Source organism: Amborella trichopoda, chromosome 3, assembly GCF_054954075.1.
Source record: "Amborella trichopoda isolate Santa Cruz 75 chromosome 3, AtrichopodaSantaCruz75HAP2 v2.0, whole genome shotgun sequence".
Taxonomy (NCBI): domain Eukaryota; kingdom Viridiplantae; phylum Streptophyta; class Magnoliopsida; order Amborellales; family Amborellaceae; genus Amborella; species Amborella trichopoda.
Genome location: NC_142338.1, coordinates 176,608 through 194,989, shown reverse-complemented (window position 1 = coordinate 194,989; position 18,382 = coordinate 176,608). Strand labels below are relative to the sequence as shown.

The window sequence follows — 18,382 nt, the reverse complement described above, 5'->3', positions numbered from 1 at the left end:
TTTTACTACTAGAATGATCGATTTGAAGGTTTATTTTTTATGCTTGAACTGTAATTTTCAACGAATTTTAAGGTGGGCTTTACTTATTTTAATAGGGTACCCCTATCAAAATATTTACTTTAGTTAGTATCAACATTTTTTTTTAAAAAAAAAAAAAATTTGGAGATATCAAACCTGCTTTATACTTAAATAATTGTTTTTAAGTATAGAGCGGTTCGACCTTAGTAGCCTCAAAACTGCTCTGTACTAGGGAGCAGCTTTGAACCATTCCTAAAAATATTTGAGTGGTGCGATGTTATTTATATTCAATTGCTTCATACTAAAAAAAAACATGGAGCAACACGATGTTAGCAACACTGCCCTGCTGATTGCTTGCTTTTTTCTTTCTTGTTTTTTTGGTAGTGCGGTTCCATATTTGCTAATAAGCGGTCTGTTCTAATATTGAACTACTCCATATTTTGAAATTTTTTTGAAGTGTGGAGCGGTTCATATTAATAAGCATTAAACTGCTCCATACAAAAGTATAGAGCATTTCCAAGTTGCGAATTTCGAACCACTCCATACTTCAAATAATTTCCAAGAATGGAGGGGCTTGTATTGCTAATATGAAACCACCCTAGGGATAACCGAAATTAAGAAAGTGAAAAAAAAAAAAAAGCTCTTACAATGTCACTATCATAGAACAAGAGGTAAAACAAAGAATAAATAGATATCAAGAAATAAACCCCCAGCATAAAACAAGGGATGAAACATATTCGCAATATGGCAAGCTGGTTTCGACAAGTTAGGGAAACATTTTTATTACACCAGCTTTCCATTATGTACAATGACTATCATGTATGCCACACGAACAGACATAGTTAAGTTGGGGTGAGCATTCACGAGGGGCCGCTGGTCAAGACCATGGATGGCGCATGGTAATTCAACGGTTACCACTCAAAAGTGTTTCAAGGGCTCCCCATCATAAGGTATTGAACATGATATGACAGCAATTAGTGAACCACTGGTGCCGTACAGTGTAAAACTATTTGCTTGCTCAATTCGGTAGGGAGCTGCTTTCCTTTACTAGAGGAGGTACTAACTCTCTTTGATACTGTACCATTTGTGATTCACTGGGTTTGGCTCTTAATTTAATTCAGCTTTTAATTCAAGTAAAATGGATATGCTTAAGAATTTGATTGGGCATCCTGGAGTTGGAATAGCCTAACAACACCATCTCCGCCACATGTAAGAAAACCATTTGGTAGGATCTGGATATCTGTGACAGCAGCCTGCAACAAAATATCTGATACATGAGAAAATTGTGGACAATGTTCTTTTGTTTGTTATCAAAGAAAATATATTGCACAAATCTACCATGTAACAAAAGGAACTGAAAGAAAAGAAACCATGTTCTGCCAAGAGTTGATTCCTCTACATCGTCCTGTCCCACACATGATGGTGTACAATGTTTTTTTTTTGTTCCTGAGAAAAGTCAACTTCATGATGGCGTGCATGGTTTTTGATACCTAATAAAAACATTGAACTTATATTCCATTACACAAGCTCTCACAACTGCTTGAGAGTAGAGTGGAAACGAGAGACATTACCCGTACTACTCCACCAAAACCTCTAGAATTAGGCTGTAGAAAAGTGTGCTTATCATGAACTCTCTGCCAATGGAAAACAAGCTCAGTATTTTTGGCATCCCAGAGTTTAACATCTCCATCTTTACTTCCAGTCAGGAACAAGCTAGTATTCGGAATGGTCGATATCCTTGTAACACTTCCTACAAGACATAAAAGCATATATTAAATAATATTATCATTTCAAACTTAAAGACGATACAAAATAACGTACCTAGGTGTGCCTTTGGTATATACCAAAGCATCCCATTCTGATTTACTTTGCCAGACTTCTTTGATGCTCCAGATTGCATGCCATGTGGAGAGGACGGGTTTGAATGCCCTTTGGAATGTCTATTCCGCTTAGTCCGTCCTGTTGCGATGAAACGAAAGTCATGCAATCCAACATCTCCACCTTTTCCCCCCGTCAAAATTAGAGGTGAAATAGAAGCACTACCTATATCATGATCAAACACCGCAAGGGACCGAGCACCACCTTCAAATAAAGTGATAAAATGTTAAATTGCTCCTATAGGGTAATGAAATGAACAGTTAGTACAGAATCATCAGGCATGCCATAAAAGATTCCGTGTCAGTGTGAGTCATCATCTACACGGTTTATCTCACTAATATGAAAAAGTTGCGTAGGCCTCCAAAATGGGGATTCCAAAAATGTTATTGCCTGGGTCTCGAGAGAGCCCCCATGCCCATAGAGGCCGGAACCTATTTTTGACAATTTTCAACATTTGCAGGCTTAATCACTCCAGTCCCTGATTTGCAGCAACAAAAAGAGGATAAAAAACACCTCCAAACATCCCCAACATGATTTACATTCATTTGGACACAATGAGATTGCTTACATACAAATAATTTGTGCATATGTAAAAATTCAGCAACTTACAATTCTCATAAAACTCATCAAACACTGCATGTACCATTACAACTCAAAATGCAATCTCATACATTACAAGACACATACAAATGTGTGCATTAGTAACATAAACCATGGGAAGCCAAAACTGTAAGGGTGGCAATCAGGTCGGTCAAACCCCGAAACAGGTGGGTCAACCTGAACCGGGTCCAGGTCCAAATGACTTGCACTTGACTCTGGTCAGGTCGAGTCCGACCCGAACCAACCCATCCTAGTATAAAATATATAAATATGTCAAACACACAATATATAAAATAGTTTTTTTTTTTTTTTATCTTCTTAATTACTAGACCCGGGTCTAGGTCCAAATGACTTGGAGCCCAACTTGGGTCTGGGTAAAACCTAGTCAGGTAGGGTCGGGTCGGGTTTGGGTCTCGGCAACCCTGAGCCGACCTGATTGTTTCTCTCACTAAGTTGCAATCTCCATAGTTTAGCTGCACCATTTGGTATCAGAGCCAAGGTTGTGTGTTAGTTCAATCGTGGTGGCTGGTCATGGTGGCAAACGTGGTCATGTTTATGGTGATTATGATCTGGACTAGATGGTGGAAAGGGTGAATAACCTCAAGGAGTCAGTAGCCTCGTTGATGTGTGACCGGTTAGTCGAAAAGAAGATTTTTTTTTTTATAATGTTAACATTGATGGAAAAGAGAACACATACAGTTTACAAAATGCCCATGGATAAAAGTCACCGAGAGGTGACAAACCAAAAAAGATGGAACATCCATAATACTAATACAACAACAAAAGAAAGAAGGGTGAGAAACACCCGGGATAACTAAAACCACAACCCAACCAAGCAAAACCCAAAAGACAACTAGAATCTGCTATAGCCTTGATGTTGCTCCTTGTTTAGCTAGTTCGTCATAAATTTCAGCAAAGATGTGACATAGTCTTCAAAGTGGATGGGACTCGTGAGAAGCCCAAGAATCAAATTTTTGGAGTACCCTTTGATGATGAGGGGGACGCCAAGGAGGGGTCGAACAGCCTCAATCCTTCAAGCAGGGCTTGGGCCACAGCCTCGGTAGAATCTCACGTCTCAATAGAGGAGGCGAAGGAGAGGATGGAAACACCCTCATGATTGCGAAAGATTCCACCTATTCCTGTCGGGCCAGGATTTCCTAACGATGAGCCATCAAAGTTTAGTTTGATGCTGCTCATGTCGGGGGGTCTCCATAGGGCTGAGCGAGAAACCTTCCTGGGTTTGAAGGAAAGGACATTGGTCCAGTTGAGATGGAGGTCATGGGAAGGTAGACCTTTGAAATGTCTATGATTAGCGGCCCAGAAGATGACTAGGCCCCTGATCAAGTCTTTGATCTTGTGGATGGGGGCAACAAGGCCTTGGAAGATCCTGTTGCGCTCCTTCCAAATCGTCCAATAGGTCGCCACCACAGTGGCTTTCCAAAGCAAAGCTCCAGATTTGGCGCAGGGGAGAAAAGCTGAGAGCTTGAGGAGGTTGGGGACCGAGCGAGGAGTGACCCATACCCAATCAAAGGTTGAAAGAGTATCGGCCCATAGGTTTGCAGCCAGAGGGCAGTCAATGAATAAATTGTCATTCGTTTCCTCCTCCAAGAGACACATGACGCATCTGTTCGAGATCTAGACTCCTCTTTTCTTGAAGTTGATCCATGGTCAGAACTCTACCCCACAGGGCAATCCAAGAGTTGGGAGGCTGAGGCTCCCAGGAGGGTTAGGTGAAGAACATGGAATAGAGAGGAGACCATAAAGATCCCCAAAGGGTCTGGGGTCCAAATGATGCTGTCCTCCCCTTGAGAGAGGAAAGGGAAGGAATAAGAGGGCGGAGAAGTTGATAAAGGAGGGAATTTCCTCATCCCTCAGTGGTTAAAATTTCCTCAACTGAGGCAAGGGGGTTCCTGGCAAGTCAGAACGAAATAGGGAATTGAGATGAAAGGGAGGAGTCTCCCAACCAATGATCTAGCCAAGAACCTAACCCTTGAACTGATCCTGGGGTGAAATATAATGTGGGATTTGAAAAGCTGGAGAAAGTGGGAAATAGATCTTAAGAAACCAGACACAGAATCGAGTGGGGTCTCGGGGATAAACCAGGGTGCAGAAGAAAGACAGTATTTGTATTGAAGAATGGGATGCGAAAGGTTCCCAGCCTGGGTGGCTAGTCTCCACCACCATTTACATAGGACAGCTAGGTTTTGGATTTTCAGGCTCCGAATCCCCAAATCCCCCTCAGGTTTGGGTTGGCAGACCGTGTTCTAGGAGAAAAGATGGTATTTTTTGGTCACTCCGTCTCCGGACCCAAGGAAGTTCCGCACCAGTTGCTCTAGGCGAGAGCGCACTGATGCCGGAATGTGGAACATGGACATCTGGAAGATAGCGACCCCTGAAAGAACTACTTTGATGAGGGTTAGTCTGCCGGCCGGGTAAAGAAACCTCCCCTTCCAAGAAGCCAGTTTTCTTTAACCTTATTTATTATATGACTCCAATGGGCCTTTTTGAGTTCGCCGTAACAGAAAAGCAGACCGAGGTAGGTCGATGGTAGAGAGTCGATGCTGCAAGCCCAACTGTTGGTGAAGGATTGGAGGACTTTAGGGTCTATGAGGATACCACTCATTTTCGATTTCTGTAGGTTAACCTTGAACCCAGTTGCGAAATGGAAGCATCGTAGGAAGAAGAGCAAGTTGTTGACTTGCCTGATATCTGCTTCACAAAACAGAAGGGTGTCGTCAGCATATTGGAGATGCGACACTGTCGGGCCCTATGCATCAATCTGAAAACCCTTAGCCAAGCCTACTTGGTATATTCTGGCGATGGTTCTGCTGAAGACTTCTGCTGCAATTGCAAAAAGAAAAGGGGATAAGGGGTCGCCTTGTCTTAGGCCTCTGAAGGACCCAAGAATCTCTAGGGGAGCCGTTGACTAGGATCGTGAAAAAAGGACCTCGGATACAACCCCAGATCCATTTCTCCACCTAGCACCGAAGCCCATCCTTCTTTTGGTTTCTTTGAGTACATCCCAATCGACATGATTCTATGCCTTTTCCCTGTCCAATTTGACGATGAAGCCAGGGTTTTTGGAAGACATTCTAGAATGCATTCATGTGCTACTAGAGCACCATCAAGGAGCTGGTGATCTTTGACAAAGGCACTTTGATTAGCGGAGATAACCGAACTTAGAACAACTTTAAGCCTAGAGGCCAGCGCCTTGGCCAAAATCTTGTAGGGACTTTTGGTTAGGCTAATAGGTCAGAAGTCTTTAATTCAACTGCCCCTTTGATCTTGGGTATGAGCGCGATGAAGTTAGCATTCATCCCTTTGAGAATAATGCCCCGTTCATAGAATTCGGAGAAAAAGGCTAAAAAGTCGAGGCGCATAATATCCCAGTGACGATTGATGATGGTCACTAGGAATCCATTAGGCCCCAGGGCATGGTCTTGGCATAGATCCTTGATTGCTAATAGAATCTCTGATTCAAGGAAGGGCCTTTCCAGCCACTGCGCCTGATCGAAGGATGAAGTTTGGAAAGAAAGGTCGTGCATTTGTGGTTTGGACCAGGATGGGGCTTTGAAGAGCTGTTTGAAATATTCTATAATTGTTTCTTCTATAGCAATAGGTTCATATATAATGGTACCCGTTGTGTTGGATTTGGCCTATTGAATTGTTCCTTCTTCTACAGTTGGCAATCCTATTAAGGTCCCCGTAGCTAAGCCATTTGACCTTGGACCTTTGCACCCAATGCATTTCCTCTTTCCTAAGGATGGACTGGAAGTCACCTTTGAGTTGTTGACGGAGAAGAGATTCATCAGGTGACAGGGAGTGGGTATCTTCCAGGGTGTCAAGATGGAGGATAGAGTCAAGAATCAGAGACTTTTGATCATGGAAGTTCCCGGCAAAAGACTTTTGAGAGGTGACTTAAGAAGGGTGAGCTTCGTTTGGAGTCTCAAACAAACCCACCAGTGGGCCAGGGGTGAATAGGAAGACCACAGGACTTCAAGTTAGCACTGAAATTAAGTTCTTCCATCCCGTACAGCGCGAACTGAAAGGCTTGGGTCCCCTAGGTATGGGGTTGGTCTCTAAAAGAATAGGTTTGTGGATATCCCTCTCCAGAGCACAACTCAAACTGAAAAGGCTTGGGTCCCCTAGGTGAGAGGGAAGTTGGTGTCCCAGTTAGGGGAGCATGAGAATCAGTCTAGTTTGAAGCGAGAAGAGTTGTTCGATCAAGTGTATCTGGTACCCCGGATGAAGTCAGCAAATGCCGGTGTGATTTAGGTGACAAATTCGTTCGTGGGACCACCTGGTGACATTGAAGTCACCACTAATGCACCAGCGAGAGGGAGGATGCACTGCAACATCATCGATTTCTTGCCATAGAGTGGTCAGATCGGGGGTAGAGTTGGGTCTGTAGATTACTGAAAACATCCAAGGCAGCCCATCTAAGATATGGCTAAGGGACACCATAGCAGAGTATGAAGCGATCTAGCAGTCAACTAAGGCAAAAGAGGAGGGGTCCCAGATGCCACCAGATGCTCCCTGGGCCAAGAAGGTGACCCATTGGCAAGGTCTGCAGCCCCACACTTGTCGGACTTGGAAGAGAGAGGGCTGAGGGAGTTTCAGTCTTGATCAAGGCCAGGAGCCAGGAGAGTGTTTGAGGCAGAAGTCGTGGACTGCCTGAGTCTTGAGAGCTGAGCCAAGGCCCCTAATGTTCCAGACCCGGGCTTTCATAATCTGGGAAGAGATGAAGATCTCTTGGACAAACGTCGACGAATAGGTCACAAACGAGAGGTAGAAGGGAAAGACAGGGAGCCAGGATGCCTAGTGCCGGATGGTCAAAGTTAATCCCGCAGGAGAGGTTAGCGAGCTCCCTGGAGCCTTGATTACTTACTTTCAATGTAGATTCGACATTAAAACTAAGAAAGATTCAACATCCTCCTTAGAGCTGTCGAATTTGAAGCCTATGTCGAATTTGAAGCCTATGACGCCCATCACCTTGTCGACACTGCCCTGAGCATTGTCCATGTTTGAGCAGAAACTGGAGCCCATCGACATAGCAGGAGACAAGTAGGAAGAGGAACTGCTGAAGTGCTCAAAGGGTAGAGGGGCCCAAATGTTGCTCGTACTGGCGGGAATCCAAGTAGAGCTTCCAACTCACGAGTTCAATCTCTCTCTCTCTCTCTCTCTCTCTCTCTACACCAAGCAGGAGGAAATTTCAATTTCATTACTGCAAGATATTACCGGGAATCACTCAACTAGCTAGGTAGGGCAGAATCACTGACGACAGAAGAGGGATCACCCCACTCGAATAAGTAGCAAGAAAATGATTGCAAATATTTCTTTTTCGTTCAAAATACGTTGTTGTACCTTCATTGTACTGTTTCTTATTCTTTTGGTCCTTTGTAAAAATAAATATGACCAAGGCATATTTTTGTAACATTGATTATTTCAAAATGCGGCTGCATAAAGCATTATGGGGTCGCATAATGCAGTATGCGGCCTGAGTGCATCCTTCCAGACCGCATATGCGAAAAAAAATGTGATGCGCCCAGCCGCACCACCCGCATCAAATTTTCTTTGGGTTAATTAGTAAGTTTTTCCATTTCCTAATACTTTTTTTTTGGGGGCAACGTCATCATCAAGTAACTAGAATCCAGCATGGAAATATGCTAAATTCAAAACCTTAAGGATTGAAATCGCTATTTGTACTCTATGTGGGAATACTTATACGGGGAATATTTTCCAGCGAAAGGAAAACCTAGCCGGTATTACTTAAAAGGTTAAAGCATGCTCACAACCAATGAGATTGGAAGAGAGATTATGACATACATAAGTAGCTGAGAAAAATCAAAGAAAATAAGAAAATGAGACAAAAATAATTGCTAGAAGAAATTCAAGTATTTGATAACTTGTTTGATTGAGAGCTGATTATCCTTTTTTTAAAAAAACTGAGAGCTGATTATCCTTTTCTTCTATATATCATGAACTTTTTGGCTTTGCCTTGTTGGAGTATGAACTTTAAAGTTTGGAATTTTGGATATTTTATATGAGATGGAACAGATTGCTTTGTTTTACATGTTTAGTGCGTTAGACATTTGAATTATTAAAGATTAGAAGTTAGAACAACATATTGAATCTATTAAAATACCTACTATCACATAAATCATATTTTTATGTTCTTTTTCTATGCGTTCTTCTATTTTTTTGTGCTTCTTAACATTTTTTATGTTTTCTGACCGCATTAGATGTGATGCACATGCATTGAGCTGCATCACTACATCAGATGCCAACCGCATCATCCACCATTTAAGAACACTGGTAGTATTCTAGATCACTGTTGGTAATGCTGTACTTGTACATCCTTTTTCTTTATACTAATATGAGAGCCATGTGACCAAGGGGGAACATGACCATTCAAGTTCTTGTCTAGTTGTATTCTTGTCTAGTTGTATGGACTCTTCTCCTTGAAACCTTCTTGACATCTTTCCCATTTTAATGTATTTTAGGGAAGTCCTAAGAGATCAAGAGTGTCACTGGTTCTACCATGGTATCAGAGTAGGTGTATTGCATGTCAAGTGTCTTCCGATGATTAAATTAGGATTCCTACACCCTATCTCCCTGTTGCAACGATCCCTCACTTCTTTGGTTAAGCTTATCATCGTAGTTATTTGACCTAAAAGATTGCGTATCAGATATAATAGAAACTAAGTGGATCTATCTTCCTCTACTACTTTTGTCAGATAAAACTCCATTTTTCTTCTTCACCGAAATCTGAGGTATTTCTTATGGTTGTTTGAAGACTTCAATCGAGATTTAACCTTCAATCCATTTCTGGAAAGGGGACTGGTTTCTAGATTTGGCTGCTATGAGTATTTTGAGGGCATTCCAGCACTTATTTCCTCGTTTCCAATCTCTTCAAATATTTTGAGGGGCAGTACACTACTTGCTTCCAGGTTTTCCATTCCTTCTAATGTAGTGTTCCCTTTCATTATTGTGTGTTTGAACTCTAGTGTTGCTTAATAATGGCTTTGGGGAAACATCACATGTTGTGCCTCCCAATCACAAAATGGGAGAAAGTATTTCCTTTGGTCATCCATCATGAGAAACTCTTTAAGGGGCAAAGATTTGTTTGGGATAGTTGATAGGTCAACATCTAGACCTGTTGATTAAAAAGGTGCCTCATAATGGAGAACTGGCATACTGGTTTAACTCCCAAAAACAATAAAAAATAAAGCTGGATTCTCCAATCAGTTGAGGACAGTAATGCACTGGATTCAGCTATTTTCACCAAGGAGATGTGGGATTACCTGAAGAAGATATGATCATCCCAAATTGAGCAGGAGTTGACGAAAATAGGAACACACGAGTATTACTTTACTTTGCTCCACGTAACTTTGTGGAATGAGATGGGATTGATGAAACCATCGTGATGTAGGGAAATTGATAGAAAGTGAAATCAGCAAGAAAACAAGCCATGCACAAGCACAATTCGAAGAAACCTAGGGTTTCTTCCCTAACCCAGCTAGGGTTTCAAAAGCCTAGCTCTTCTTTCTTTTCTAATTCTGAAAATCATGTGGAATGACTCCCTCAAGGCCCCACCATATCTCATATATTATAATGTAATATTCAAAGACATTAAATGCCCATACAATAATTAAATGGCTCAAAAGGTCCTAACCTAAAGACATAATTTGTAAAGACAATTTTACCCCTATGAACAGAACAGTACCCATGAATAGTACTTGGGAATAGTATTCAGTGAACAGTAAATAAAAAATTTTAAAAAAATATTAGAATCCCAATAAATTTAAAAACCCTAAAAATAAATCCTAAAACTAAAATAAAAAAATACATCTTTGAAATTGAATAAAATTAAAAATAAAAATAATTTTGTCCTGCATAATTCTCCCCTAGTTGGAGAAAACTCGAAGAAAACAAGCCACGCACTAGGAAAATTTGAGAAAACAGTAAATCTGCAAAAAAGAAGCTAAACACAAGCACAAGTCGAAGAAACCTATGGTTTCTTCTCCATATCCCAAGCTAAGGTTCTAAAAGCCTAAGCTTTTCTTTCATTTTCAATTTCTAAAAATCATGTGGAATGACCCCCTCAAGGCCACACAACTCTTATAAATTATAATTTAATGCTCAAAGATATTAATATCCATACAATAATTAAACTGACCAAAAAAGTCCCAACTTAAACCTGTGAACAGTACTCATGAATAGTACCTATAAACAGTACCATGAATAGTAACCAGTCAATACTAAATAAAAAATATAAAATAATCCTAAAATCCTTGAAAACTTAAAAACCCTAAAAATAAACTCTAAAACTAAAATCAAAATATACATCCTTTGAAATTGAATAAAATTGAAAATAAGAATAATTTTTTGCTTGCATCACATAAGTTCCTAAAGTAGCCTGGGGAATTATGGATTGAGTGCCATATCCCATCTACACTGATTCGAGATGAGTTCCAATTAACTAAATCTTCATTCTTGAATAGATCTGTGACGCTTGACTAGGACATAGCACTGGTAGAATTGCTAACTAAAGATACATGATGCAATACTTTTGGCTTCTAATAAGGTAAAGAGTACGAAATTTTAGTATAGTGTTACGCTAGCAAATAATATGACTATATACCATCTCAATGTCTCAAGAATCCGAATGTCATGCTATTATTGTAAGGAAGTAGTACATATTACTTCTATGTGTAAGAAGAGGTCTCCTAAAACTCTAAAGTTGCATGCCTTTGTTGCCAGTGTTGGTGAAGACATTACTTAGATGCAAGAAGTTACAGGTGAAAATTCCTATGCATGCACCATAGTAACGGGAATGGGAGCAACAAGAGCGCCGATATCGGGAGTGGAGGCGCGTTGTGAGGTAGGCTATAAAATCCGGAGTTCTGCACATGTTTAGGTTAGGGGATAGAAATCCTTGACTTTTAGGGAGCGTGTTCCATATCTGCACCAAATGGAATTCCTAACTAAATGGGATTACAATCTGCCATGATTAGGATCAAGGTTCCCTAAGTTCACTTAAAGCGAATTCCATCGAACAATATCATCATCATCATCATTGTCAAAGCCTTTTCTCAACTAATTGAGGTCAGCTACATGAATTCTAGTCTGTCATTCTGCTCTATTGAGAGTCATAACCTCAAAGAGGCCATAAGTCCTCATATCTTTTATTACTACTCCCAACCATGTCCTTTTGGGCCTTACCCCTTGCCCTTTTTGAGTCTTCCACTTGAACTGACTCTTACCTCCTAACAGCTGTTGTACACATAGCCAGCCCACCTCAGTCTACTTTCTCTCATCTTATTACCTATTGGTGCCACACCTAAATTCTCCCAAATGTATTCATTTCAAATTCTATCCCTTCTTGTCTTGCTACTTATCCATCGCAACATCCCCATCTCAACTACAATTATTCTAAGTATGTTGTTTCTTGATCGCCCAACATTCCGTCCTATAAAGTAAAGTTGGTATCACAGCTGTCCTATAGAACTTTCCTTCAATTTCATTGAATAATATGTTTAACTTTTTCCAAATTAAAAAATCCAAGTATCAATGTAAACAAGAATCATGTCATTGACCTTTCACACACAATAACAAAATAAACTCTCTTACTCCCCCCCTATTGTAGGTGCATTGAAACCAATGAAATAACAAAAAGAGGGATCAGAGAGGAAGCATGTCTCAGAGGCAATCTCGTGCTTTCAATAAATCATGAAATCTTGTACTTTCAATAAGTCATGGTTCATATGGTTTGTAAAGTTGTGAACTGTAAAACATGTAGGGAATCATGGCACTTAGAAAGTTTATAGGTCATAAAAATGGGAGAGGCACACTCCATTTTATACGAACCAAATAGTGTGCCCGTGAAACTCATTCTCAAAATACTCCACTCTAAGTTGGTGAAATAATGGTTCTGCTTACTCATGGAACTATGATTTTTGACAAAGAGATCTGGATCCCATTAAGATGGGATCGAGTTCCCTGATTTCCCGGGTCCAGATCCCAAATACTAAGGAATCATTTGGAATCGAGATCTCGTGTCTCGGAATGCAAGATTGAGCTTCTAGAGCGGTAGTGACTCCCTCCATAAAAGATCCTGGGAACTATGGTCTGCACCACCTCCAACACAACTACAAATTTTAGGAAATAACAGAATAAATTCTCAAGGCAACTAAGGGTAAGGGATCCTCCTCTAGTATGTTTCCATCTAAATCTTAGGTCATTGATTCTGGTGCTACCACCATATGATGAGTGATAAGCAGAAAATTGAGCACGTAACTCATTATAATGGCGAAAAGAAGCGTTGAGTGTTGAATACATATTTATTTTTCTTTATGAACTCTCTCATCTTTCCTCCTAGAAAGTTTTTTATGTTCCTAAAGTCCCACAAATCTGAATGTGTCATAGCATGTTGACAATCACTATGTTATCTTATTGCATTCATCTGGCGGTTTGCTATAGGATTTTTCAATGGGAAGGTAGTTGGACGGAGCTGCAGACATGAAAACCCTTTTCCCTTGGTTTTCCCTTCAGCTAAATTTACTCCCACTTGTTTACTTACACTAACAAATGATGATATCAAGAGTGTACGAGAAGTTTGGGACCCGTAGCATTTTTGTAAGTCATCAACAATTTTATGATAGCTAATTTATTTTATTCTAGCACACTCGTGAATAAATTTGATGGGAAAATTCTGATTGGAATTTCATTTGTTCTGATTGCTGTACTGAAAATTTCATAAAATGCTTTTTCTTTCTAGTAATTTGCATGCTTTCACACGTTTTGACATCGCAGAGTGATATCATACAGGGTGAAAAGTGTATTTTATTGTTTACCTTTCTTGTATTCTTCGGTCATTTTGTAAATATAAATTTGGTCATGGGATGTTTCTGAAATAATCTAGATCACTAGGCATTTATGTTAATATAAGAACCGTGTGACCACGGGGAACATGGCCCTTCATGCTTTTCTTTGGTGGTATTGACTCTTTTCCTAGAAACCTTCTTGAGATCTTTACCATTTTGAGGTATTCTAGGCAGATCTGAGAAATCAAGAGTATCACTTTGGAATCTAATAGGCAATATTGATAGGATAACTAACTTCGGAATATCCAGGAAAATGGTACTATGGTGTTGCAATCATCACATCACTTATTCTTGATAGAGTTGGCAGAGCTGATGGGGCACATGTTTTAGGTGCTTTTTTAAAGCATAATGAACAGTTAGTAGAAAATCAATCATGAAGCCCATTTAAGTTAGCGCATATACCTTCATGGCAAGTAAGAGAAACTTGCGACGTGGCTGGTGGGGCCAAAGTATCCCATATAACAACATTGACATCACTAGGGCTAGATCCTGCCGCAGCAAGAATTGATCCACTAGTGGCAACGTACTTCACATCTCTGCAAGAGAAAGATCATACCTTGTCAAGTGGTTCAGACAAAGGAAAAATTGCATTTCATTTCAGGAAGAACATAAATCTCTTAGTAGATTTCTTACGATGCATGGGTTCGAAAACAAAGGGAGGATTCTGTCGGGCAAACATCACTCTTTCCTCCAACCTCAAGTTGCCATATACATACAGTGCCATCCATTGCAGCAGTAGCAAATCTGTGCCCACATTGATCAAATTGCAAGGCTGATATTGATGCTAGTGCATATGGTGGGGGGACATCTGCAGCGGGCAGAACACCATATGTTGCTGTAGCTTTATCTTTGCCAAACTACATAAGCAACGATGATATTCATTTCATCACCAAGGCAAACACTATATAAAAGGCAGAATGAAAAGTTATGCTACACATTACTAATGGAAAATCTAGCTAAAAGGCAAAGTTGTTCAGACTATAAATGAGTAAAGAGACTGTTCTAAGATGACTAGGATTTCTACATCGAGTATGAGACATGAAAGCGAGTAATCCTTTCTCTACCTACATATGTAAATCAACAACTAGGACCTAGAATAACTTTGAAAAACAAGAGAGACCAATCCTTGCGCTTTCCCTGCATGTGTGTGTGTGGAATTTCGATAACTCCAGCAAAATATACATGCGCCAATGAATAATGATTTCTGTCAAAGATGAATGCACGCTACAAAACACATAAGACATCCACACCCATCTATAAGATTGACAATGCACATATGCACAATAACACTCACACACACACATGTACATAACAAACATATAGATGCCAAAACACATGCACACACAGATGTGGGTGCATGTGATGATTATGCCTAAGTGCATATATAAATGTTTGTGCATGCACACTGATCCAAAACCAAGATTTGTAAGCAAAAACCTAAGGAACACGCATACTTTCATGGCACATTAGTTCACATACCTCCCAAAGATAAACATGGGTATTAATGGAGCCAACCAAAAACAAAGGCAATGAGGGATGGCTAGCCAAGGCCCGTGTACTGATATTTTGAACTGTTGCGGGTGGATCAGTAAGTCCCTCAAAATCTTCATGTTCACCCCAGCCTAACCCTGATGCTCCAATACCAGCATAACCTGGAATTCCAAATGCTCCACCACCAGTTAAATCTTTCCCTGGTCTTGCCAAAGAACTCATGCCAATGGTTGCTCCACCCAAACCAAGGTTTGTGCCTTTCTTGCTACCAAGCCCAACACCTGGAGAAACAAATGTAGGAACTGGGGTAGATTCAGATCCAGCCCAACCATTCTTTGGCCAGTCAGATTCTGACCAAATATACTGTGCATGCTCAGTTTTGCCTTTCTCGAGTTTCCAATTGAAAAAACTCAGACCCTACACCAGAAAATACAAAAAAAGTCAAAACGGAACATACTCACAAATGGACTTGCAGAATATACATTTGCATTCACAATGATGAAAGAACCTATAGTTCCATATCCTATAGAGTAATATTCTATAATGAGGCTATCCAATTAAGCTGCAACCTCAATCCAATCTCAAGTAACAAATATGAATATGATCGGTATTTTGCCTCTTCATAAAGGTTTTCAATGGGGGAATGCAGTTTGTAATATGGATTTCAGATAGAATTTAATAAAACCTCTTCTTAGGAAAATTCAAAGAAGAGAAAACAGTGGACTTGCAAAATTTGTGGATTCCAATTCTGAAAAATAAAGCAAATCTATCATGAAATAAAAGAATGAATTTGAAACTTGCCTGAAATCAAGGATATAGTGTCTCTCATCCAACAGACCTATTAAGAAGGCCCAAACCCAAAAATCTGACAAATTTGAAAACTATGCCACAGGCTGCAAATTTCTCAATGCACGAAGAATTTATTTACAAGCATGTTGCACTTTCTGAAACACTGACAAGGCAAACCAAAACCGGTGGCTCGCCGGGCCAAGTCTCACCCGTACTTGAGCAAGTCGACCTGCCAAATCTTTTGCAAGGCACTTTAAACTTAAAAAAATTGGCTTTTTTAAAAATAAAAAAAAATTCATAGAACCCCCTGGGTTGCTTGACTTTTGGATTTTCGAACTTTTCCTCAACAAAAATAATGCAGGGAGAACATAATAAACAAAATAAAATTAAAAAGTTTGATAGATTATACCCACTCTTTAGATCTACAAGGGAATCCAATCCAAGATTTTACAATATCAAACTCTTTACTCAATCACCAATCACTCTCTACAAAGAATGGACCTCTTCCCTTTAAATACAAACTAAAGAGAATAATAAATAAAAATAGAAAACTAAATTATATCTCTCCCTTATCTCCTAAAAACAAGTCTAACGTATCCTAACCAGCCCAACCATGCTAATCCCTATCCATATCCAATCTTTTTAAAAAAAATCTAAACTTCCAATTTTATCCCTTAAATCTCTACAACTAAAAAAAATAAGAATAAGCTTAAAAAAAACTAAAAATCCAAATAACATGTCTTCTAAGTCTTAGAAAATATAAAAATAAAAAATTTAAACAATAACTTTTTTATTTGCATGATTCTCCTGGGGTTGCGAGAAGCTTGATCTCGAGCTTATTGAAGTTAAATCTTTCATAGGCCTTCTCAAAAGTTGATAATGCAGTCTCAACATTCTTCTCAGTACTTTGTTTTTAATAAACCAATTCATCAAATACTTTGTGTGCAACTTGAAGTAGAAAACTGGGATCTCAAGCTTAATCTTAATTTCTTTTTCAGACTCACAGGTTGGATTTCAAATATTGCATCACACATATCTTCTTCTTCATAATTGATTTTCAAAATTTTTTGCACGTTTGGGTTATTGATATCGTCTTTTGTATAGAGATCTACCTCTTCAGATTCTTGTTCCTCTTGTTGCAATATACTAAGTAGATCTTGTAGATATAGTTGAAGGTCATCCATGTGTCTATCGAATTGTCGATCGAATTGCTCAAATATTTGATCAATCGGTCCAAATGCTCCACATAGTGAATGAATCTCTGATCTCAAGGCTCTGATACCAACTGATGCAGGGAGAAAATAATAAAAAATAAAATTAAAAAGGTTGAAAGATTATACCCTCTCTGGGCCTGCAAGGAAGATTGTTTCACAATATCAAACTCTTTACTCAATCACTAATCACTCTCTAAAAAGAATGGAGCTCTTCCTTTTAAATACAAACTAAAATAAATAATAAATAAAAATAGAAAACTAAAATCTATCCCTCCCTTATCTCTTAAAAACAAGTCTAACATATCCTAACCAACCCAACCATGTTAATCCCCACCCATATCTAATCTTTTTAAAAAAATTAAACTTTCAATTCTACCCCTTAAATCTCTACAACTAAAAAACGGGAAGAATAACCATAAAGAAAACTTTTTAAGTCCTAGAAAATAAAAAAAATTTTAAAAATAAAAATTAATTTTTTTTTTTTAGTTGCATAAAAAAATCAGCTACTTCATGTATCCTACATACCCAACCCACCAAACTTCTTTCAATTCTCAACCAAATAACCCCAAATTTGTTTCATTAGATTCATTATTTAGTCCTCCATCAAAGCGCAACCAAAACTTTTCAGATCTCATCAAGTATTTGAAGAAATCGAAGATAAAAAATTTCAGGATTTCTAGAACGAACCTCAAATTCTTGATTGGTCTAAGAAGGGTAAGGACCTTAAACTTTCCCTTAACCCGTCCCAAGCTCAGGTAAAGGAGGTAGGTTGTGTTAGCTAGGCAGCCAACGTAAAACTTTGCCAAAACTTTCCACCTCAAATTCTTGATTTGATTTCTTTTTTATCTCCAATCAAGAAAATCTTCGGGGATTTTGATTCAAAAGGGTTGATAAATTTAAACCAGACACCTTTTGCCAGCCTAAGTGGTGGGGAGAAATAGGGATAAAAAATTTGCAGTCACAAAATTTGGTTTAACTAGGGTAATGGTGCTGGCGCTGGTCGCTCCAAGAGACCAGTTGTGGATACAGGTTCTAAGCCACAAATATCGCGTTCCACCCTCTCCTTGGTTACCCGTATGCAGCACGAGCTATGGGTCGTCAGGGATTTGGAGATCAATTTGCTCTTCATTTCAACTTTTCAAAGAATATATTCGGTTCCACCCAAAAGATGACAGTCGTATTCTATCTTGGAAAGACCTTTGACTTTGACATTCACCACTTATGGAGAGATTCCCAACTCTTTACTCACTTGCTTGATCTTAAGGAATGACGGTGGCAGAGGAGATGATTGTGGCTGGGTCATCTTGCTCGTGGAACCTGGTATTCAGAAGAGCGCTTAATGACGCAGAAGTTCCCTAGTTTGTGGCCCTTTCGGCTGCTCTACAAGCATTGGATCGCATTATTTGGACCCCGACGGCCTCTGGAATTCTCCGTTTCCTCGTTCTACAAAAAATTATCGCAATCCCCACTTTTCCCCTACCTACCACCTCTATAGTTGCGTAGTCG

At 39.5% G+C, this 18,382-nt stretch overlaps 1 protein-coding gene across 17 annotated transcripts in view; it reads right to left on the bottom strand.

Moving 5' to 3' along the window:
* Window positions 1-690: 690 nt before the first annotated feature.
* Window positions 691-18,382, bottom strand: part of LOC18439600 (transducin family protein / WD-40 repeat family protein) — a 70,307-nt gene continuing 52,615 nt past the window's right edge. For 4 of the 17 annotated variants that reach the window (XM_088862614.1, XM_088862617.1, XM_088862630.1 and 1 more), the window contains 7 exons: window positions 14,862-15,290; window positions 14,016-14,239; window positions 13,785-13,918; window positions 1,840-2,100; window positions 1,590-1,768; window positions 1,357-1,508; window positions 691-1,271 (listed from right to left, as the gene is read on the bottom strand). In XM_088862614.1, the coding sequence (XP_088718740.1) occupies window positions 1,148-1,271; window positions 1,357-1,508; window positions 1,590-1,768; window positions 1,840-2,100; window positions 13,785-13,918; window positions 14,016-14,239; window positions 14,862-15,290 (1,503 nt within the window). In that variant the 3' untranslated portion in view covers window positions 691-1,147. Of the gene's footprint in view, window positions 1,272-1,356; window positions 1,509-1,589; window positions 1,769-1,839; window positions 2,101-13,784; window positions 13,919-14,015; window positions 14,240-14,861; window positions 15,291-16,774; window positions 17,014-18,382 lie in introns of those variants that run through there. The other 13 variants (XM_088862622.1, XM_088862624.1, XR_016052624.1 and 10 more) reach the window with 12 other exon arrangements.